Source organism: Mustelus asterias, chromosome 8, assembly GCF_964213995.1.
Source record: "Mustelus asterias chromosome 8, sMusAst1.hap1.1, whole genome shotgun sequence".
NCBI classification, from domain to species: domain Eukaryota; kingdom Metazoa; phylum Chordata; class Chondrichthyes; order Carcharhiniformes; family Triakidae; genus Mustelus; species Mustelus asterias.
The window spans coordinates 267,649-291,345 of NC_135808.1; the positions used below are offsets into that span (position 1 = coordinate 267,649).

General features: G+C 52.2%; 2 protein-coding genes across 2 annotated transcripts in view; both read right to left on the minus strand.

Moving 5' to 3' along the window:
• Nucleotides 1–23,697, minus strand: part of csnk2b (casein kinase 2, beta polypeptide) — a 296,247-nt gene that overhangs the window by 166,457 nt on the left and 106,093 nt on the right. The gene's annotated exons all lie outside the window — the stretch shown is intronic.
• LOC144497800 (histone H4-like) lies at nt 22,671–23,022 on the minus strand. Its single transcript, XM_078219237.1, has one exon. The coding sequence runs from the start codon at nt 23,000–23,002 to the stop codon at nt 22,691–22,693; it is 312 nt and encodes a 103-aa protein (XP_078075363.1). The 5' UTR covers nt 23,003–23,022; the 3' UTR covers nt 22,671–22,690.

The following is a 23,697-nucleotide window of genomic DNA, read 5'->3' on the forward strand; positions in this document are numbered from 1 at the left end:
ATCCAATCCCCCCATATCCCTCATTCCCCTCACATCCCTCATTCCCCCATATCCCTCATTCCCCTCATATCCCTCACTCCCCCATATCCCTCATTCCCCTCATATCTCTCATTCCCATTATCTCCCATTACCCCCATATCCCCATTACCCCCATATCCCTCATTCCCCCATATCCCTCATTCCCCCATATCCCTCATTCCCCCCATATCCCCCATTACCCCCATATCCCTCATTCCCCCATATCCCTCATTCCCCCATATCCCTCATTCCCCTCATTTCCCTCATTCTCCCATATCCCTCATTCCCCCATATCCCCCATTCCCCCATATCCCTCATTCCCCCATATCCCTCATTCCCCTCATATCCCTCATTCCCCCATATCCCTCATTCCCCCATATTCCCCATTCTCCCATATCTCTCATTCCCCCATATCTATCCATTCTCCCCTTGTCCCTCATTCCTCCCCCAAATTCCTCCCTCCCCGCTTGTTAATGGCCCTGCTCCGGGGTCGGGGATAGGGAGGGTCAGTGTGTCAGGATAGGGTAGTGACCACAGGGGGTGAGGGGGGGGGGGGTACTATTCCAGGAAGGAATGAGGCCCCTTTGCTGCTTTGCCCTGTAGCTGTCACCTGTGCTGTGTGCTGGAGAATTGAATTCACCCTCGACTGACTGTTCAAGTGCCTCATTCCCCCCCCCCCACCCCCCCGATCCCCAATAAAAGCCAATGGAGAGCAGCTGATGCAGAGCAGGAGTTCACAGGCTCTACCCACTGTGTTAGGAATCAACAACAACACCTTGCATTCATTTAGCGCCTTTTACATCCCGGGCCATCCAGGGCTGAGATTTCTGTCGAGCACGGACTGGGTATGTGCTTCGAGAAATTGTTCACACTCTCACACAGTCTCTCTCTCTCAGACACACATTAACACACACACTCTCACACAGTCTTTCCCTCTCTCAGACACACACATTAACACACACACTCTCACACAGTCTCTCTCTCTCTCAGACACACACATTAACACACACACTCACACAGTCTCTCTCTCTCAGACACACATTAACACACACGCTCTCACACAGTCTTTCCCTCTCTCAGACACACATTAACACACACACTCTCACACAGTCTCTCTCTCTCAGACACACATTAACACACACGCTCTCACACAGTCTCTCTCTCTCAGACACACATTAACACACACACTCTCACACAGTCTTTCCCTCTCTCAGACACACATTAACACACACGCTCTCACACAGTCTTTCCCTCTCTCAGACACACATTAACACATACGCTCTCACACAGTCTCTCTCTCTCAGACACACATTAACACACACACTCTCACACAGTCTCTCTCTCTCAGACACACATTAACACACACACTCGCACACAGTCTCTCCCTCTGTCAGACACACATTAACACACACACTCTCACACAGTCTCTCTCTCTCAGACACACATTAACACACACACTCTCACACAGTCTCTCTCTCTCAGACACACATTAACACACACACTCTCACACAGTCTTTCCCTCTCTCAGACACACATTAACACACACACTCTCACACAGTCTCTCTCTCTCAGACACACATTAACACACACACTCTCACACAGTCTCTCCCTCTGTCAGACACACATTAACACACACACTCTCACACAGTCTCTCTCTCTCAGACACACATTAACACACACACTCTCACACAGTCTCTCTCTCTCAGACACACATTAACACACACACTCTCACACAGTCTTTCCCTCTCTCAGACACACATTAACACACACACTCTCACACAGTCTCTCTCTCTCTCAGACACACATTAACACACACGCTCTCACACAGTCTCTCTCTCTCTCAGACACACATTAACACACACACTCTCACACAGTCTCTCTCTCTCAGACACACACATTAACACACACACTCTCACACAGTCTTTCCCTCTCTCAGACACACATTAACACACACACTCTCACACAGTCTCTCTCTCTCAGACACACACATTAACACACACACTCTCACACAGTCTCTCTCTCTCAGACACACACATTAACACACACACTCTCACACAGTCTTTCCCTCTCTCAGACACACATTAACACACACGCTCTCACACAGTCTCTCTCTCTCTCAGACACACATTAACACACACACTCTCACACAGTCTCTCTCTCTCAGACACACACATTAACACACACACTCTCACACAGTCTTTCCCTCTCTCAGACACACATTAACACACACACTCTCACACAGTCTCTCTCTCTCAGACACACACATTAACACACACACTCTCACACAGTCTCTCTCTCTCAGACACACACATTAACACACACACTCTCACACAGTCTTTCCCTCTCTCAGACACACATTAACACACACGCTCTCACACAGTCTCTCTCTCTCTCAGACACACATTAACACACACACTCTCACACAGTCTCTCTCTCTCAGACACACACACAATGTGGTGAACCACTGTAATACTGCCTGTATATGGGATATGCCTGGACACGCCCCTGCTGCCTCAATCTGGGGCTCCGCCCTCCTCGGGGTATAAAGGTGGCTGCTCTCCGCCCCTTTTGCCTCAGTTCGGGTTAGCCATCGGTTTGGGAGGTGCTTCTGTTCTTGTTAATAAAAGCCTGTTGTTTCACAACCTCGAGTCTTTGCGTGAATCAAAGGTGCATCAATTTTATTCACAAAATTTTTGAAATGGAGCAACTCCTGAAACCTGACAAATTGGATCTGGATCCACAGGCAGTCGGCGCCTCTAACTGTTTTGATCACTGGCTGCACTGTTTTGAGACCTTCATCGCCTCCTCCTGCTCCGTCGCTGTAACAGACATCGACAAACTGCACGTGCTCCACGCCCGCGTCAGCGCTCACGTCTTCGCGCTGATCCGAGACGCAGAGACTTACCAGGAGGCAATCGATCTCCTCGAGAGCCAGTACAACCGGCAGCCGAACGAGGTCTACGCCAGACACCTGCTGGCCACTCACAGACAGCAGCCCGGGGAATCGACTGAGCAATTCCTGCGCGAACTGCGTGCACTCGGCAGAGCCTGCAGCTGCAAGGCCGTTTCAGCCGCCCAAAACACCGACAACCTGATCAGAGATGCCTTTGTCGCGGGCATCAGGTCGACATTATTAATGACTTAGAGGAGGGGGCTGAAGGGTGGATCAGTAAATTTGCTGATGACACCAAGATTGGTGGAGTAGTGGATGAGGTGGAGGGCTGTTGTAGGCTGCAAAGAGACATAGATAGGATGCAAAGCTGGGCTGAAAAATGGCAGATGGAGTTTAACCCTGATAAATGTGAGGTGATTCATTTTGGTAGGACTAATTTAAATGTGGATTCCAGGGTCAAAGGTAGGGTTCTGAAGACTGTGGAGGAACAGAGAGATCTTGGGGTCCATATCCACAGATCTCTAAAGGTTGCCAGTCAAGTGGATAGAGCTGTGAAGAAGGCCTATAGTGTGTTAGCTTTTATTAACAGGGGGTTGGAGTTTAAGAGCCGTGGGGTTATGCTGCAACTGTACAGGACCTTGGTGAGACCACATTTGGAATATTGTGTGCAGTTCTGGTCACCTCACTATAAGAAGGATGTGGAAGCGCTGGAAAGAGTGCAGAGGAGATTTACCAGGATGCTGCCTGGTTTGGAGGGTAGGTCATATGAGGAAAGGTTGAGGGAGCTAGGGCTGTTCTCTCTGGAGCGGAGGAGGCTGAGGGGAGACTGAATAGAGGTGTATAAAATGATGAAGGGGATAGATAGAGTGAACGTTCAAAGACTATTTCCTCGGATGGATGGAGCTATTACAAGGGGGCATAACTATAGGGTTCGTGGTGGGAGATACAGGACGGATATCAGAGGTAGGTTCTTTACGCAGAGAGTGGTTGGGGTGTGGAATGGACTGCCTGCAGTGATAGTGGAGTCAGACACTTTAGAAACATTTAAGCGGTTATTGGATAGGCACATGGAGCACACCAGGATGATAGGGAGTGGGATAGCTTGATCTTGGTTTCAGATAAAGCTCGGCACAACATCGTGGGCCGAAGGGCCTGTTCTGTGCTGTACTGTTCTATGTTCTATGACCGATATCCGGCAGCGCCTGCTGGAACAAGGTGGGCTGGACCTGAAGAGGACTGTGGAACTTGCCGGCTCACTGGAGGTAGCGTTCCGGAACCTCGAGGCCCGATCACGAGGGCACACCGTGGGCACCGCGACCGCAGCCATTGCTGTCCCCGGGAGGGCCGCAAACCTACGCTACGTCCCGTCCCGAAGCCAAACTGACCACTGCGGCAGTCCCCGGAGGCCCGAGGTGCTACTTCTGCAGCCTGGAGAAGCACCCACGACGACGCTGCCCGGCGAAAGACGCGATCTGCTCTGGCTGCGGTAAGAAGGGTCATTACCTGAAAGTCTGCAGGGCAAAATCGGCCCCCAGGCCCAGCAGCGCCGCGTGCGATCCGCGGGAGGGACTGCCTTCGACGCCATCGACCGGGTGTGAGCCGCGGGTGCCGCCATTTTGGACGCCAGCGGCCACATGCAACCCACGAAGGCCGCCATCTTGGATGCCACCAGCCACGTGCGACCCATGGGAGGTGCCATCTTGGGTGACGTTCAGCCGAGTCACGGGTGCTGCCATTTTGGGAACCGTCCACCGCATCACCTAATCCGACAGTGGCCTCGGTCGCGTTGGACCAGTCCAGGCCTCACCAGCTCACCTGGTCGATGATGGACATCAAGGTAAACGGCCACACTACTAACTGCTTATTTGACAGTGGGAGTACGGAGAGTTTCATCCACCCTAACACGGTGAGTTGCTACGCACTACCAGTACTGCCAATGCAGCAATCAATCTCTATGGCTTCGACGTCCCGGTCAGTGAATGTCCTCGGGTACTGTGTAGTGAATCTGACTGTACGGGGCACAGTGTACGACAAGTGCAGGCTCCTCGTGCTGCCACAGCTCTGCGCTGCCGTACTACTGGGGCTAGATTTCATGTGTCACCTTGGGAGCGTCACCATGGTGTATAATGGGCCTTTTGCCCCAATCTCTGTCCGCAATCCGCAGCTAACAGACCAGCCACCGCGCACCACCTGTGGTCTCTCGACCCTCAAAGTCGCCCCTCCCTCGCTCTTTGAGCACCTCACCCCCGACTGCAAGCCCATTGCCACCAAAAGCAGACGGTACAGCGCTGGAGATAGAGCGTTCATCAAGTCCGCGGTGCGACGCCTCCTGGGGGAGGGGATCATTGAGGCCAGTACCAGCCCCTGGAGAGCCCAAGTTGTGGTTGTCAAGACTGGGGAGAAACTTCGCATGGTCATTGACTACAGTCAGACCATCAACCGATACACGCAGCTGGACGCGTACCCCCTTCCCCGCATCTCTGACATGGTCAATCAGATTGCACAATATCGGGTGTTCTCCACCATTGATTTGAAGTCTACATACCACCAGCTCCCTATCCGCCCGGAAGACCGCCAATACACTGCCTTCGGCCGTTTCTATCACTTCCTTCAGGTCCTCTTCGGCATCACCAACGGGGTCTCAGTTTTCCAGCGTGAGATGGAACGAATGGTGGACCAGAACGGGTTGCGGGCCACCTTCCCGTACCTGGATAATGTCACCATCTGCGGCCACAATCAGCAGGACCATGACGTCAACCTCCAAAAATTCCTCCACACTGCGGCACTCCTCAACCTGACTTACAATAAGGAGAAGTGTGTACTCCGCACACGCGCCTTGCCATCCTTGGTTGTGTTGTGGAGAACGGGGTCATCGGCCCCGATCCTGACCGCATGCGTCCCCTCCTGGAACTTCCCCTCCCCACCACCCTCAAAGCACTGAGGAGATTCCTGGACTTCTTCTCATACTACGCCCAGTGGGTCCCCAATTATGCGGACAAAGCCCGTCCGCTCATCAAATACACATCTTTTCTCCTAGCGGCGGAGGCTCGGCTGGCCTTTGACTGCATCAAAGCGGATATCACGAAGGCCACGATGCACGCTGTAGACGAATCCATCCTGTTCCAGGTGGAGAGCAATGCGTCTGACTTCGCCCTAGCCGCCACCCTTAACCAGGCGGGCAGACCCGTGGCCTTCTTCTCACGCAACCTCCAGGGCCCTGAAATTCAACACTCCTCTGTCGAAAAAGAGGCACAAGCCATCGTGGAGGCTGTGCGGCACTGGCGCCACTACTTAGCTGGCAAACGGTTCACCCTGCTCACGGACCAACGGCCCCTTGCCTTTATGTTCAGTAACGCGCAGCGGGGCAAAATCAAGAACGATAAGATTTTGAGGTGGAGGATCGAGCTCTCCACCTACAATTACGACATTTTATACCGGCCTGGGAAGCTCAATGAGCCCCCAGACGCCCTGTCCCGGGGGACCTGTGCCAGCACAAACCTAGACCGGTTACAAACTCTCCACGATGACCTCTGCCACCCAGGGGTTACCAGGTTCTTCCATTTCATCAAGGCCCGGAACCTGCCATATTCCATTGAGGAAGTCAGGTCTGTAAGCAGGCACTGCCAAGTCTGCGAGGAGTGCAAGCTGCACTTCTACCGGCCGGACAGAGCGCACCTCATCAAAGCCACCCGCCCTTTCCAACGCCTGAGCGTTGACTTCAAAGGTCCCCTCCCCTCCTCTGACCGCAATGTATACTTCCTCAGCATCGTTGATGAGTATTCACGGTTCCCCTTTGCTATTCCCTGCCCGGATATGACCTCGGCCACGGTCGTCAGGGCCCTGCACAGCCTCTTCACCCTGTTTGGTTTCCCCAGCTATATTCATAGCGACCGGGGTTCTTCTTTTATGAGTGACGAGCTGCGCCAGTACCTGCTCTCCAAAGGCATAGTCTCGAGTAGGACCACCAGCTACAACCCCAGGGGGAACGGACAGGTGGAGAGGGAGAATGCGACAGTCTGGAAGGCTGTTTTATTAGCTCTCCGGTCTAAGGGTCTTCCAGTCTCCCGCTGGCAAGAGGTCCTCCCTGATGCACTACACTCAATTAGGTCACTGCTGTGCACGGCTACCAACGCCACCCCTCATGAACGGATGTTTGTTTTAGAACATAGAACATAGAAAGCCACAGCACAAACAGGCCCTTCGGCCCACAAGTTGCGCTGATCATATCCCTACCTCTAGGCCTATCTATAGCCCTCAATCCCATTAAATCCCATGTACTCATCCAGAAGTCTCTTAAAAGACCCCAACGAGTTTGCCTCCACCACCACCGACGTCAGCCGATTCCACTCACCCACCACCCTCTGAGTGAAAAACTTACCCCTGACATCTCCTCTGTACCTACCCCCCAGCACCTTAAACCTGTGTCCTCTCGTAGCAGCCATTTCAGCCCTTGGAAATAGCCTCTGAGAGTCTACCCTATCCAGACCTCTCAACATCTTGTAAACCTCTATCAGGTCACCTCTCATCCTTCGTCTCTCCAGGGAGAAGAGACCAAGCTCCCTCAACCTATCCTCATAAGGCATGCCCCCCAATCCAGGCAACATCCTTGTAAATCTCCTCTGCACCCTTTCAATGGCTTCAACATCTTTCCTGTAATGAGGTGACCAGAACTGCGCGCAGTACTCCAAGTGGGGTCTAACCAGGGTCCTATAAAGCTGCAGCATTATCTCCCGACTCCTAAACTCAATCCCTCGATTAATGAAGGCTAGTACGCCGTACGCCTTCTTGACCGCATCCTCCACCTGCGAGGCCGATTTAAGAGTCCTATGGACCCGGACCCCAAGGTCCTTCTGATCCTCTACACTGCTAAGAATGGTACCCTTCATATTATACTGCTGCTTCATCCCATTGGATCTGCCAAAATGGATCACTGCACACTTATCCGGGTTGAAGTCCATCTGCCACTTCTCCGCCCAGTCTTGCATTCTATCTATGTCTCGCTGCAACTTCTGACATCCCTCCAAACTATCCACAACACCACCTACCTTGGTGTCGTCAGCAAACTTACCAACCCATCCCTCCACTTCCTCATCCAGGTCATTTATGAAAATGACAAACAGCAAGGGTCCCAGAACAGATCCCTGGGGCACTCTACTGGTCACTGACCTCCATGCAGAGAAAGACCCCTCCACAGCCACTCTCTGCCTTCTGCAGGCAAGCCAGTTCTGGATCCACAAGGCAACAGCCCCTTGGATCCCATGCCCTCTCACTTTCTCAAGAAGTCTTGCATGGGGGACCTTATCGAACGCCTTGCTGAAGTCCATATAGACCACATCCACCGCTCTTCCTTCGTCAATGTGTTTGGTCACATTTTCAAAGAACTCAACCAGGCTCGTAAGGCACGACCTGCCCTTGACAAAGCCGTGCTGACTACTTTTGATCATACTAAACTTCTCTAGATGATCATAAATCCTGTCTCTCAGGATCCTCTCCATCAACTTACCAACCACTGAGGTTTTCCCCAGGAAGTCCTCCTCGGGGACCTCACTACCATCGTGGCTGACGTCCCCTGGCCCTGTCCTGCTCCAGAAGCACGTGCGGACCCATAAGTCGGACCCCCTCGTCGAAACGGTCCGGCTCCTCCACGCCAACCCCCAATACGCCTATGTGGCGTATCACAACGGGCGGGAGGACACAGTCTCCATTCGCGATCTGGCCCCCGCAGGTAGCACGTCCCACGGCCCCTCACCCCCAGCTCCCAACATCGTCCATGATGCACCAGAGTTGCAGCACACTCATTTAGACCCCGGGTACGGCACGCCTGAGCCCCAGGAGCAGCCTCCAAACACCCGGCAGTCTGAAGGCCCTATGGATGGCTTCACCGGTTATGGACTGGCGTCTGACCCATCACCGCGGCCTCCTGAACCGGCACCACGGCCGACACTGCGGCGGTTGCAGCGGCAGATCAAGCCCCCGGAGAGACTGAACTTGTAACTTGAATCAATAACTTGTGACTGTCGTTCCACCACCTTGCCCCCGCCGAACTCTTTTTTAAACAGGGGGTGAATGTGGTGAACCACTGTAACACTGTCTGTGTGTGGGATGTGCCTGGGCACGCCCCTGCTGCCTCAATCCGGGGCTCCGCCCTCCTCGGGGTATAAAGGTGGCTGCTCCCCGCCCCTTTTGCCTCAGTTCGGGTGAGCCATCGGTTTGGGAGGTGCTTCTGTTCTTGTTAATAAAAGCCTGTTGTTCCGCAACCTCTAGTCTTTGCGTGAATCAATGGTGCATCACACGTTAACACACACACTCTCACACAGTCTCTCTCTCTCAGACACACGTTAACACACACACTCTCACACAGTCTCTCTCTCTCAGACACACGTTAACACACACACTCTCACACAGTTTCTCTCTCTCAGACACACACACATGTTAACACACAAAGTCTCTCTCGTTTTCAGACACACACACACATTAACACAAATATTCTCACTCTCGCAGTCTCTCTCTCTCAGACACACACACAGTCTCCACCTCTCTCAGACACCCAGTCTTTCTTGTTCCCACACATACACACACTCTCTCTCAGACAGACACACGCAGTGAATCACATGTTCTCACACACACACAATCTCTCAAACTCTGAGATCACACACATGGACTCCAGACACTCACTCACTCAGAGACACTCACACAAACATATCATTAGGGCTTGAAGCCTGATTCAAAGCCCCCCCATGGTGCATCCCCTCCCCACCCATCCCCACCCCTCCCCATCCCTCCCCTCCCCTCCCCAACCCTCCCCTCCCTCCCCACCCCTCCCCTCCCCTCCGCAGAGGGATCTGCACTGGGTGGGCTTTGGTTCAGGCCCTCAGAAGCATGGAGAGGTGGATCTCGGAGGTAAGCTCTCTGCCCATGTGTCCCTCTGCCGCTGCCAGGCTGCAACCTGGGGCTCAGGCTGGGGGCAAAGGTTTTCTGCGGGACTCGCCCCGGGGATTGGGGGGTCTTGTGGCTGGACTGCCCCTTTGAGCTGTGGGGAACTGAAGGTCATTCTTGGCAAGGTCATTTCAGCAGCTGTCTGATCAAAAATCTTCATTCTTGTCTGAGAACTGCAAAAGCTTTGATGCGGCCTGCTCACTTTATTCTCAATCCCTTTCCCCATCCCCCACCCGTCCCCCACCCGTCCCCCACCTCTCCCCACCCCTCCCCCACTCCTTCCCCAACCCTCCCCTACCCCTCCCCTTCCCCATCCCCCCCCACCCCTTCCCCACCCCTTCCCTTCCCCCACCCTCCCCCACCCCTTCCCCACCCCTTCCCTTCCCCCACCCCTTACCCCACCCTTCCCCCACCCCTTCCCCCACCCTTCCCCTTCCGCCACCCCTCCCCTTCCCCACCAAACCCCTTTTCCAACCCTCCCCATCCCCCACCACTTCCCACACCCCTCCCCCTCTCCCCTTCCCCCTCTCCCCTTCCTCCTCTCCCCTTCCAACTCTCCCCTTCCCCCCTCCCCTTCCCCCTCCCCTTCCCCCTCCCCTCTCCCCTTCCCCCCTCCCCTTCCCCCTCCCCTTCCCCCCTCCCCTTCCCCCCTCCCCTTCCACCCCTCCTCTTCCACCCCTCCCCTTCCCACTCCTCTTCCCCCCTCCCCTTCCCCCTCCTCTTCCCCCCGCCCCTCCCATTCCCCCTCCCCCCCATTCCCCCCTCCTCTTCCCCCCTTCCTTTCCCCATCCCCTCTGCCTTCCCCCCTCCCCTCCTCTTCCCCCTCCCATCCTCTTCCCCCTCCCCTTCCCCTCCCCCCCCTCCCTTCCCCCCTCCCTCCCCCCTCCCTCCCCCCCTCCCTCCCCTCCCCCCTTCCCCTTCCTCCCCTCCCCTTCCCCTTCCCCTGGACACCTGGGAAGCTTCCAAATCCCAGCACCACTCCATTCAACAGTAGGGATTTCCCTTTCTCACTCTAAGAAGCTGCAGGTGTGAGTGAACCCCTTTGAAGGTCACTTTCAGTAGGGGTGGAATTCCCTTCTCCACAGCTGCTCACTCAGCCCCATTATTTTAACACTGCATTTTAATCAAGTCTTTGAGCCTTCCTAGCAAGCTCTAAACCTTGGAAAATCTTTGAAGACATTTGAAATCCCGTGCAAATCTTTGAACTCCTTTGAAATCCGGTGCAAACTGTTGCTTTCATTCAATTTCATTGCCCAGTACCTTTTAACTAGCCTTTGATTGACAGCTTAATGGTTTTTACACAACATGCTGCTGGTCTGTTTATTTATCTTTCTCTTCATCATTCACTGCATCTAAAGCAACCCCCCCCTCCCCCCTCCCCCCTCCCCCCATTGTACCTAATGGCAATGTTTATAAACATCCTTGTGAAGAGGAACTAAAAGCACTTAGCTTCTTTGAAATTGTGTGCTGCTGTCAAGGAACCCCCCCCTCCACCCCTCCACCCCCACCTCAGTAAAACTGGGCTGGCTGTCACGTTTAAGTTTCAAGTTTATTTATCAGTATCACAAGAAGGCTTACATTAACACTGCAATGAAGTTACTGTGAAAATCCCCCAGTTGCCGCACTCCGGTGCCTGTTCGGGTACATTGAGGGAGGATTTAGCACGGCCAATGCACCCTAACCAGCACGTCATTTGGACTGTGGGAGGAAACTGGAGCACCCGGAGGAAACCCACGCAGACACGGTGTAGTCGGCAAAAAATACCTCTTGAGACTGGTATGAGTTAAAATAGAGTAGGCTTTATTCTCACAAGCTTGCGGGAAAGGTCTGGCAACCTTAACAGCGATTCACCAAACCTCTCACTGAACACAAGAAAGTGGGGACATTTATACATTGTGGCTCCCAGCACCAGTCACCACACAAACACTGGTCTGGCCATGAATTAAAGTCCAACTGACAGTCCTTGATCACGAAGCACGATGCATCTGACCATAAATCAGAGTGTATCTGATTCTCAGGTCACGAAGCACCAGTCTCTGGCGGCTGTAGCCACGATGTAGTCTCTGGTTTCCTGCTCTTCCGCGGCTTCCCTTTGAAGTGACTGTGTGCGGTCAGCGGCCCCAGTGGGAGTCCTTCTGTCAAACATCATGGAATTGCTTTCTTTCCGCAAACCACACACAAGCTGGTGGAAAAGGTATTCTCTCAAACACACTCACATTTACATTTGACTGTATGTTGTTATAAGAATAAAAGTTAACTTGTATTAATGTCAGAAGCAGTATAAACAAGGGGATTCGCCACAATGAAGGGTTATGCTTGTGATACATTCTAAGTACAAAGTTCAACCTTTTAGGTACAAAATACATTGAGTACAAAAAACATTAACCCTTTCCCTTCTTCACACGGGGAGAACGTGCAGACTCCACACAGACAGTGACCCAAGCCGGGAATTGAACTTGGGTCCCTGACGCTGTGAGGCAGCCGTGCTAATCACTGTGCTACCCCACGATGTGTAAACTTGCATCAATCTGGAGGGGTGCAATCAGGTGGGAGTCAGCACTTGGGGCCGATTTGGGTGAATTACGCCCCTACACACACACACACACATGCACACCTGTACCATACATAATGTTCTAATTTTACCAAAAATATACTTTAGTCAGGGGACTGAGTTAAGGTGTTCTGCAAGGTGGTCACCCAGTCTGGATTTAATCTCCCCAATGTAGGGGAGAAGGCAAGGGGCAGGCAAGGGGGAGGGCATAGCAATTGTCTGGACAAGAGGCTTTCCCCTAATTTTCAAACTGGATCCCAATACACAAAGGGGGGGGGGGGGAAGGGGGGGGGGAGGGGATGGCGGGGGGGGGGGGGTGGCGGGGGAGGTGGACAGCCACAAATGAAGAGGCCTCCGTCATCAGGCCATTTTGACATTTGAGGGAAACAGAGTCAAGAGTGAACCAGTTGGCTCCCTCCATCCATCCACCACTGACTTCGCGCACACTGTTTGGGATTATTCAGTCTCAGTCCAATGTCACACACGAGCTGACACCAACCCAAACTGTAAACCAAAGGTTCGCCAGTCAAAAAGCCGGGGAGTAGCCATCCGCAATCTGTATCTGAAAGTTATCATTTCCCCCGGCGAGGTTCCACTCCCTCAGGAAGCTGGAGGGAAAGAGGCTGCAGGGCAATTCGCTCATTGGTCTGAATGAGGGTCAAAGGGGCAAGAGTCAGGAGGTGGGACAAGGGTGAGAAGGCAAAGGGTGAGGGTGTGAGGCAAGGGAGAGCGGGGTGAAAGTTCAAGGCAACAGTTGGGAGGTGGGCAAAGGGGGAGAAGGGGTAAGGGGGCAATGGGAACAGAATAAGAAGGTGAGACAAGAGTTAGAGGGTAAGGGGTATTGGGGCAGTGGGAACAGTCAGGGCAAAAGGCACATGGCCAGAGGGGTAAGGGGCGAGGCCAGTGAGAGAGGGGCGTGACCAAATGAGGAGAAAGGGGCGTGGCTAGCAAAGGGGCGTGGCCAGAGGTGTGAGAAGAGAGGCGTGGCCAGAGGAGAGGGGGAAAGGGGCGTGACCATCGGAGTGGAGGCGTGGCGCGATGTGTGAGAAGAAGGGCGTGGCCAGAGGAGAGGGAAAAGGGGAGTGGCCAGAGGAGAGGGGAAACGGGGCGTGGCCAGAAGGGAGGGGGAAGGGACATGACAACCAGAGTGGAGGTGTGGCCAGAGGTGTGAGAAGAGGGGGCGTGGCCGGAGGAGAGGGGGCGTGGCGGTGAGGCCGCGCGGACAGGCTCGCGCAGTGGAAAGTTGCGGGAGAGCGAGCGCGGCCGGCGATTGGCTGTCACTCCCCCTCTCTCCCCCCCCCCTCCCCGCACTGGGGTTCTCCCTATGGCGTCCTCCTTGTGCCTTTATCCCGCCGCACCGGCGGCGGCCGCGGCCAGAGCTGCGCCGTGGGGCGGGGGTGTAGCCGGGAGCTGGGGGTGGTGGCGGCGGCCCGATGGTGAGCCCCGGCGGCCCGCCGCGGCGGGGGCGGCAGCAGCAGAAGAAGAGGGAGGCTGGGAGGACGGGGAATTGCCGAGGCGGCGGGGTGAAGAAGAAGCCTCTTACCGTGAAGAAGAAGCAGCAGCAGCGGAAGCGCCAGCGGTTGCCACCGCTGCCGCTGCCCGAGTCGCGCTGTCCCCGGCGGAGGCGGCGGCGCCGCAGGATGCCGGGCATCAACAAGCTGATCCTTCAGGCGCTGTCGGCCCGCAAGCAGCGCGGCGGCATGTCGGTCACCTCGCTGCGGGAGGCGCTGCTCTCCAGCGGCTACGACGACGACGTGCAGAGCAACAAGGCGCAGTTCCGCACGGCGATGGGCGGCCTGCTCCGCAGCGGCTCGCTGGTCCGGAGCCGGGCCCGGGGAGGCGGCCTCCGGCTGGGCCGCCAGCAGCAGCAGCAGCGGCGCCGGGCGGCCGGAGCCGGCGGCGGAGGCGCCAGGACTCGGGCGAGGAAGAAGCCGCCGCCGCGCTCTCCTGCCCCGGCCAAGAGGAGAGGCCCCGGAGCCAAAGGAGCCTCGGTCGCCAGAAGGACCGTCAAAACCCGGCGGAAAAAGTGCGGCAAATGATCCAACTTTCCAACCAATAAATTAAATAACATCCTGATGTGAGGGGAGAGAAACTCCTCCAAATCCCCCCAAACATCACAAAAAGGCTCTTTTCAGAGCCACAAACCTCCCAACAAAATCAAAGCTGCAACCGGCCCACAAAAAACCCCGCTAAATGAGACCATTCAGCCCGTCCGGCCGGTACTAGCACCAGGTGGCGCGCTGTCCTCCCAGGGAAATGAGGCCTTTCAGTCCAACATGCCCATGCAAGCCCTTTGAGCGCTGATTTTCCTCTCCAGAGCTGAGACCCTTCAGCCCATCATCCCCGTGCCAGCTTTGCACGGCACTCCCTTTTCTGAGCCTCAAGGAAATGAGGCCTTTCAGTCCACCATCCCCATGCTAGCCATTTGAGCATTGCTCTCCCTCCATTTGTGGAGTCCTCAGGAAGATGAGACCCTTCAGCCTATTATACCCGTCCTAGCTCTTTTCCACTCGAGCACCGCTGCCATGTTTGGGGATGTTGAGACCTTTCAGCCCACTCTACTTTTCTATTTTGAACACAGTCCCCAGTTTATCTGAGCCCCAGGGAATTGAGCCCCTTCAGCCCATCGTAGCCGTGCTATCTCTCCCCGCTTTTGGATTTTCCCAATCCAGTTGACCCAAGAATTTGGTAGCTTCTGTCATACTTCTGCTGCTCGAGTGAGCGAATGTTTGGTTTTAAACCCCATCAAGAAACCTTTCCAGGGAATGTTATTGATAAAGTAATAAAGCTGTAGAAAGTTCTGCTGAGGATGAGGACAAGATAACAACACTCAACCTCCCCGCAAACTACTGGCCAAAACATTTCGGATTCAGTTACAAGCGAAGTGGATCCACATAAACTAAGGGAATTAGTGAAACCTTAGTCAATTGCTGTCTATGTTGTGTGTCTTAGGCTGCACTCCCTTTATGTTTTCCTAAAGAACCTTTTATTGATGTTTTGTTTGCACTTCAGTCCCACGCTCCTGATCTACGGACACCCGGTGCGGAGAGGGGAGGGTCGGGATGGCGACCTCCTCGTGAACCTGCTCCTGGGCCTGGCGAAACGCACCATTTACCGGTCCAGGCAGCGGGCGATCGAGTCCATCCTGACTGTCTGCCCCTCTACCGCGGCTACGTTCGCGGCCGGGTGTCCCTGGAGAGGGAGCATGCGGTGTCCACGGGCACGGTTGACACCTTCCGCGCCCGCTGGGCACTGCAGGGGTTGGAGTGCGTTATCGACCCTAATAATCACATTTTAATTTGATGTTTTCTAAGTTTCCTTTGTACTTTGATTTCTGTTCGGGCTGTTCCCCCTCCTTTTGGGGAGCTGCCCCTTTTACTTTGTCCTGACTTAATCTGAGTTTGTTTATTTGGTTTGACCTAAAAAGAGGGCAAGAAAATAGAATGCATTCAGGTTAAATATTGACGGGGATTTTGTATTGTCAAAGGAAACGCTGTAGATAAATCCTGTGGATTATAATTTGCTTTATCTTATTTTTGGGTGGCGCCTTATGATGACTTGTCTCTTAAATCGGGAAAGAACACTTGGTAGGATTTGCGAGCCTAAATCTGAATTTGCAATTTATAAATTCAAGTGCAAGTTATAAGAAACAACTACGAGTGATGGAATTGGAAGCCTCCCCAAACTGGGTTCCAGGAGATTTTTTAATACATTCAACAGAGGAATTCAATCGTTTTTTAAAATTTTAAAATCCTTTATTCCCCTAAATGTGTCGGGGTGTTTTACACGTCAATGTTTCTCATATATTTATTTCCAATTATTTTGCGATTGGCCACAAAATAAATGAACTTTTCCGTTCGGAACATTTCCTGGGCTGATCCGGGTGTAATTTGCAGCAGGAGAGCGGCTTTGGCGGGAAAGAACACAAGAGAAGGGGGCGGGGTCTGGGCGGCTGGGCCGGAGAAACGAGCCGGCACGTGCTCCGAGGAGGCGTGGCTTGGTTGAGGAGGCGTGGCCTGGTTCAAGAGGGCGGGACCTTATCCAGAGCGGGAGTGATTGGTCGCAGACCCAACAGAGTGAAGGTGAAGGGGGTGGGGCCTACGAGGAGGTGTGACGACGTCGTGCGGCAGTGAAGGGAGCGTGTCTGCGACAGGGGACGGGGCCTAGGTTGGAAGGCGGGGTCCAATGCAGAGGGCGGGGCTTACTCGTGAGATCTGCGCTTGCGAGTTGAGAGTACGAGCAGGGAACGCAGACCAGAGGCTTGGAGCCAGTGGGCGGGGACGAGAGACTATGGGCGGGGCAGTGGGCGTTTCCCAGCCGCGCGGCCGCGTGCCAATCCGAACCAACGAGGGAGAGTGGGCGGGGCTGAGCGGCAGTTTGCCTCCATCCCGTCCGCTTTCCCTCCTTATATGAAATGTCGCCGCAGCGCCTCGGCCACACGTGTGAGGGCGACGGGCGCCAAGTGAGGGAGATCTATCTGATGGCCGAGACCGTCCCCGCCAAAGCGGATGTCCCCGCGGCCGCCGCTGCTCCTCTCGACACCGGTCTGGCCGCCGCCAAGAAGAAAGCCGCCTCCCGGCCGCAGAAAGGCGGCGGCGGTGGAGGAGGCGCAGTGACGGCGGTGGCCGAGCAGATTCTGGAGGCGGTGGCCGCCACCAAGGAGCGCCAGGCGGCCAAGCTGGGCGCCGCCCTGAAGAAAACCATCTCGGCCTCGGCTTACGAACCGGAGAAAGGCGGCGGCGCCAACAGGCCCAACCCGCCGCCCGGCAGCGCCGCGGCCAACAAGGGTTCCCCACCGGCCGAGGGTGGGGCCGGCACCTCCTCGGCCTCGCTCCAGCAGGAGCAGCGGGAGGAGGAGGAGGGGGGACGGCAGGAAGGAGAGATCGAGGACGGCACTAAAGGAGGCGTCAAGAGGAAAACGGCCCCGAAGAGAGCGGCGGCCAAACGGGCCAAGAAAGCGGTGGCCAAGAGCCCCCGAAAAGGGAAGGTGGCCAAGCGGGGAAAAGCCCCCAAGCGGCCGGCGGGGAAGAAGCGGTAGAGGCACCGGGAGCGGAGAAAACATCTAAACAATTACACAAAAAAAGGCTCTTTTCAGAGCCACTCACTCCCAACTGAAGGAGCTAAAAAAACACAAGTTCATTTAACTAATATTTAAAAACCAGACAAACTTTTCAATGAAGTTTAACAAATGCAACATCAACATTATATCGACTTCAATCCATGTCCCAAACCTTGTAGAACCTTTATTTCTCAAATATTAATAGGTAGACTTTCAGGTGATTATTTCTCAAATACTTTAAAGACAAAGAATTTACAATTCTAAAATTGCGGAATTTACAATGAGGTTTATTTCTCATTTATAATAGAATTTCCAATTAGGTTTGTTTTTCTCGGTGTCCATCCTGTCAAAGCCGCTGAAGCATTTTATGTTTCAATGAGATCGCCTCTCATTCGTATAAACTCCAGAATAATGTTGACCCAATGAGCCGGAGCTGTGCTCAGCGCACCCTCTAGTTCGATCTTTACTCGTTCTATGCTTCTAAAACTTTTTATATCTCGCATTAAGTTGATCTTTCTCTACACCCTAGCTGTGACTAACGCTACATTCTGCACTCCTTCCTTTCTCCGCTATGTACTCTATGAACAGTATGCGTTGGGTAAGAAACAGTACTTTTCACTGTATCCCAATTCATCTGACAATAGACCAAATTTACTCAGCTTCTCATCAGGACAACCCCCTCATCACCTTCTCCATACCGACTCCAATGCGACTGGCACAGTGGTTAACACTGCTGCCTCACAGCGCCAGGGACCCGGGTTCGATTCCCGGCTTGGGTCACTGTCTGTGTGGAGTTTGCACATTCTCCCCGTGTCTGCGTGGGTTTTCTCCGGGTGCTCCGGTTTCCTCCCACAGTCCGAAAGATGTGTAGGTTAAGTGGATTGGCCATGCTAAATTCTCCCTCAGTGTACCTGAACAGGTGCCGGAGTGTGGCGACTAGGGGATTTTCACAGTAACTTCATTGCAGTGTTAATGTAAGCCTACTTGTGACACTAATAAACTTTAAACTCAGTCTCAAAACGCTGACTGTTTCCTTCTCTCCACAGTCACCGTCAGACCCACTGAGTTTTTGGCATCTGGAGTTTAGGTCTCATTACCTGAGGAAGGATGTGGTGACATTGGAGGCAGTTCAGAGGGAGGTTCACCAGATTGATTCCAGAGATGAAAGGGTTGATGTATGAGGAGAGATTAAACAGTTTGGGTTTATATTCGCTGGAGTTTAGAAGAACGAGAGAGGATCTGATCGAGGTATATAAAATACTAAACGGGACTGATAAAGTAAATGTAGTCCAAATGTTTCCCCTTGTGGGTAATCGCGAATAAGAGGTCACAGGTACAGGCTGAGAGGCGGTAGATTTAACACTGAGATGAGGAGGAACTACTTCTCACAGAGGGGGGTGAATTTGTGGAACTCGCTGCCCCATCGCGCGGTGGAGTCTGAATCATTGAATGGTTTCAAGAAGGAGATAGATATATTTCTAATAAAAAACGGATTAAAGGGAGATGGGGAACAGGTGGGGAGGTGGATTTGAGACCAGGGAGAGATCAGCCATGATCTGATTGAATGGCGGAGCAGGATCGAAGGGCCGAATGGCCTATTCTGCTCCTAATTCCTATATTCTTATGTTTCACAGTAACATCATTGCAGCGTTAATGGAAGCCTACTTGTGATACTAATAAATATGTTCTTTGCCTCGACTAATCCAGGTGGTAGCGTTCCCGACTCTCGGTTAAAATGACCAAACATTCACACCACTCAAGTGCCAGGCAAAGACCATCTCCAACCAGAGAGAGATTCCACACCATCCTCCCCCCGGTTAACATTCATTACCATCGCTGAACCCCCGCTATCAACATCCTGCGACTGCCACTGACCAGAAACTGAGCTGGACCCAGCCATATAAAAACTGTGGCCACCAGAGCAGAGGCTGGGAATCCTGCAGGGAGTAAATCACCTCCTGACTCCCCAAAGCCTGTCCACCATCTACAAGGACACAAGTCAGGAGTGAGATGGTAAATTGTCCCTTAAAGTCCAAAGATGTGTAGGTTGGGTGGATTGGCCATGCTAAATTGCCCCTTAGTGTCAGGGGGATTGGTAGGGTAAATGTGTGGGGTTATGGGGGAATAGTGCCTGGGTGGGATTGTTGTCAGTACAGATTCAATGGGCCGAATGGCCTTCTTGTGCACTATAGATATTCTATTAGTGCATTCTTAAATGTGGAGAATTAGACTGCACCCATTATTCCAAATGTGGTCTCACCGAAACCTGTACAACTACACAAAACGTCTTTATTCCTCGTGAAGTTCCGATGAAACGTCATTTAGACTCGAAACGTTGGCTCTATTCTCTCTCCGCAGATGCTGTCAAACCTGCTGAGATTTTCCAGCATTTTCTGTTATTGTTTCGGATTCCAGAATTCCACAGTAATTTCGTTTATCTTTATCCCTGTCCTCCAATCTGCTTACAATAACGGTCAACGTGCCACTTGCCTTCCTAATATCTTACTACAGCGGCTTGCTAATTTCCTGCGTCCCTTGTGTGAGCACACCCTGATGTCTTTCAACATCAATAACTTTCTCACCTTTTAAAAAATATTCTGCTTCTCTATTCTTACATCCAAAGTGAATAACTTCACTCCTCCCCTTTATAGAACCTTAGTTAGGCCGTACTTGGAATATTGTGTTCAATTCTGGTCGCCACACTACCAGAAGGATGTGGAGGCTTTGGAGAGGGTACAGAAAAGATTTACCAGGATGTTGCCTGGTATGGAGGGCATTAACTATGAGGAAAGGTTGGAGAAACTTGGTTTGTTCTCACTGGAATGACGGAGGTTGAGGGGTGACCTGATAGAAGTCTACAAGATAATGAAAGGCATGGACAGAGTGGATAGTCAGAAGCATTTTCCCAGGGTGGAAGAGTCAATTACTAGGGGGCACAGGTTTAAGGTGCGAGGGGCAAGGTTTAAAGGAGATGTACGAGGCAGATTTTTTACACAGAGTAGTGGGTGCCTGGAACTCGCTGCCGGGGGAGGTAGTGGAAGCAGATACGGTAGTGACTTTTAACGGGCGTCTTGACAAGTACATGAATAGGATGGGAATAGAGGGATATGGCCCCCGGAAAGGTAGGGGGTTTTAGTTAAGCCAGGCAGCATGGTCGGTACAGGCTTGGAGGGCCGAAGGGCCTGTTCCTGTGCTGTAATTTTCTTTGTTCTTCCCAATATTACGTACCTCCGCCTGTCATCGTGCAGGTTACCCACTTAGTCTGTCTCTATCCCTTACAGTCTCTTGGTATCCTCCTCACAGCTTACCTTCTCACCTCGCCAGCTATCATCAGGACACCATCTTTTATCAATAATGGGAAAAGGCGGAGACGTTGAGTTATTCGGTACCAGTCCAGAAACCCCAAGGAATATTATGAAGTTAGACTAGATCTGAACTATTTCTATCTGGACATTAATGCCAGGATAAGGTGTTTCACTGCATGTGTGATTCTGTTGACACACTTGGAGGCTTTTATCAAAACAAACTTTATTTAATAATACCGTTTGACTATAATAAAGGAATTAGCTTAACTTTTACCAATTTAAATATTTAAACATGAAAAGATACAGTTATTAACTGCTAATCTATCTCTATTAGTTCCAATTCAATCAATATTCGTTTTATAGACTTAAACTCCTCTTCAACATCAGTTGGCAAACCCCAGGCTTATGTGCTTGTACTTAGGCTGCCAGTCCTCGAGTCTCCAGAACATCTCTGGAGAGCGAGACAGAGAAATACCTACTTCTCCAAGCTGATCCCAAACAGCAGCCTCCAGAGAATGAGAGATGCAGAGACATCTCTTGCCTCTTTCAGAACCCGGCAGTTATCGCCTGTAAGCTTAACTCCTCCCCTTAAGCACAAGACTGTCTCTGTCAATCACCCGAATCAAAACCGTACCCTCAAACCCCAGGAAAACCAAATTAAACAAAAATGCATTCAGTCAGATTAAAACAAACATCCCTAGCGAAAATCAATCATCAGCCTGCATTCTCAGCATCAGAGCTGCCTGGTGCAGACAAATCGGCACCATGTAAAACTGCCTGAGATGGAACATTTCAGTTATGAAAAGAGGTTGGGTAGGCTTGGATTGTTTTCTCTGGAGCAGAGAAGACTGAGGGACGACCTGATTGAGGTGTTCAAGATTATGAGGGACATGGACAGGGTGGATAGGGAGCAGCTGTTCTCCTTAGTTAAAGGATCAGTCACGAGGGGACATAGGTTCAAGGTGAGGGGCAGGAGGTTCAAGGTTAGGGGGGATGTGAGGAAAAATCTTTTTATTCAGAAGGTGGTGATGGTCTGGAATGCACTGTCTGCAAAGGCGGTGGAGGCAGGATGACTCACATCCTTTAAAAAGTATCTGGATGAGCACTTGGCACGTCATAACATTCAGGGCTATGGGCCAAGAATGGGATTAGATGGGAGTTCAGGTGTTTCTAATGTGTCGACGCAGACTCGATGGGCCGAAGGGCCTCTTCTGCGCTGTATGAGTTTATGATTCCAGTGCATGAATCGCAAAAAGATAACAAGCCAGTCCAACAAGTAGTTACGAAGGCAAGTGATATTTACACCTCTATTGCAAAGAGGTTGCAGTTTAAAAATAGGAAGGTTGTTTCAATTGCACCGGCTGTTGGTGAGGCCTCAGCTTGAATACGGCATCCAGTTTTGATGCCCTTACCTTGGAGAGGATACAGTAATTTTGGAGGCAGCCCAAAGGGGATTCACCAGGCTAATTCCTGGGATCAGAGGGTTGTCCTATCAAGAGACTAAATAGTCTGCCTCTGTATTCCTCGGCATTTTGAAGAGAGGGGTGACCTTATTCAGACATAAGATCCTGAGGGGGCTTGACAGGGTAGATGGTGATATGCTTTCACTAGTGGGAGTCTCGAATGAGGGGACACAGCCCCAGGATAAAGAGCTGGTCATTTAAAGCAAGTGTGTAGAAATTTCTTCTCCCAGAGTGGTGTATTTCTGGAATTCTCTGCCCTAAACGGTGGCGGTGACTGGAATATAAGTATTTAAAGTGGGAGGTAGTTGAGAACAACCATGATCGTATTGATCATTGAGCACCTGTTCGGAGTTAATGATATGCTCAATTCTAACTGTTAAGGAACCAGTTATAAACCTTTCCAAGGATATTTGGTGGTTCTTAAAAGAACCTTTGGTTTTTAAGTCTGTTCCCTTTACACTGTCCTCAACCACCAAAGCCATACAGGGTCCGCCCCTGGCGCTTTAGGGCGTACACCACATCCATAGCGGTCACCGTTTTGCGCTTGGCGTGTTCAGTGTAGGTCACCGAATCCCTGATCACATTCTCCAAAAACACCTTCAACACCCCGCGGACCTCCTCGTAGATTAAGCCGGAGATACGCTTGACGCCTCCGCGGCGAGCCAGACGCCTGATAGCAGGCTTGGTAATGCCTTGGATATTGTCGCGGAGAACCTTGCGGTGCCGCTTGGCTCCGCCTTTACCGAGCCCCTTACCACCTTTCCCTCTACCTGACATGATCAAAACCAAACGATCAACAAATGCAAGGAGCCGGCCCCACCGCCCACTTTTATACAATGTCAGCGGACCTGGGTGAGGAACTCAGCATAGCCGAGCCGCGGTGCGAACGTCACGTTCGAAGCCCGCCAATTTCAAACCAATCTTGCAACGTGAAGCCAAACTCAATACTTCTCCTCGTCTCACAACGGAGAAAATTAAGCTCCATTGTGTTTGTGCATATATTGTTTTTGCCTTTTGGAGCGAACCACGAATTAATGCACACAGTTAAAATAAAAACAATTTATTTTACGTTGAACTGTTTTAAATAAGCAGCAATTACCAAAGGAAAGCGAATTATTCCTGGGAACCAAATTCATTCATTCTATCAACTTCCGATTTTAAATCAATTGATCTACATGAACAGTGGCACCAAATTCAGGCTCAATAACACGAATTTTACACAGTAAACGTGTGTGAATTTGCTTTGCTAGATTGGCCAGTTGTAAATACAGGTCTTGCATTTAAACAGTGCCTTCCAGGACTTAAGGGAGGATGTCCCAAGGGCTCCCTGTCCAATGTGGCGTTTCTGAGATGTCGCCACTCTTCCCATGGAGGGAAATGAGGCAGCCAATTTGTGCACAGCAAAATCCCACAAGTAGCAATGTAATAAATGACCAGCTAATCTGACACCGGGGAAAATCTCCCTGATCTCC

Excerpts from the sequence above, each read along its gene's own strand:
- LOC144497800 (XM_078219237.1), bottom strand. The coding sequence starts at position 23,002 with ATGTCAGGTAGAGGGAAAGGTGGTAAGGGGCTCGGTAAAGGCGGAGCC.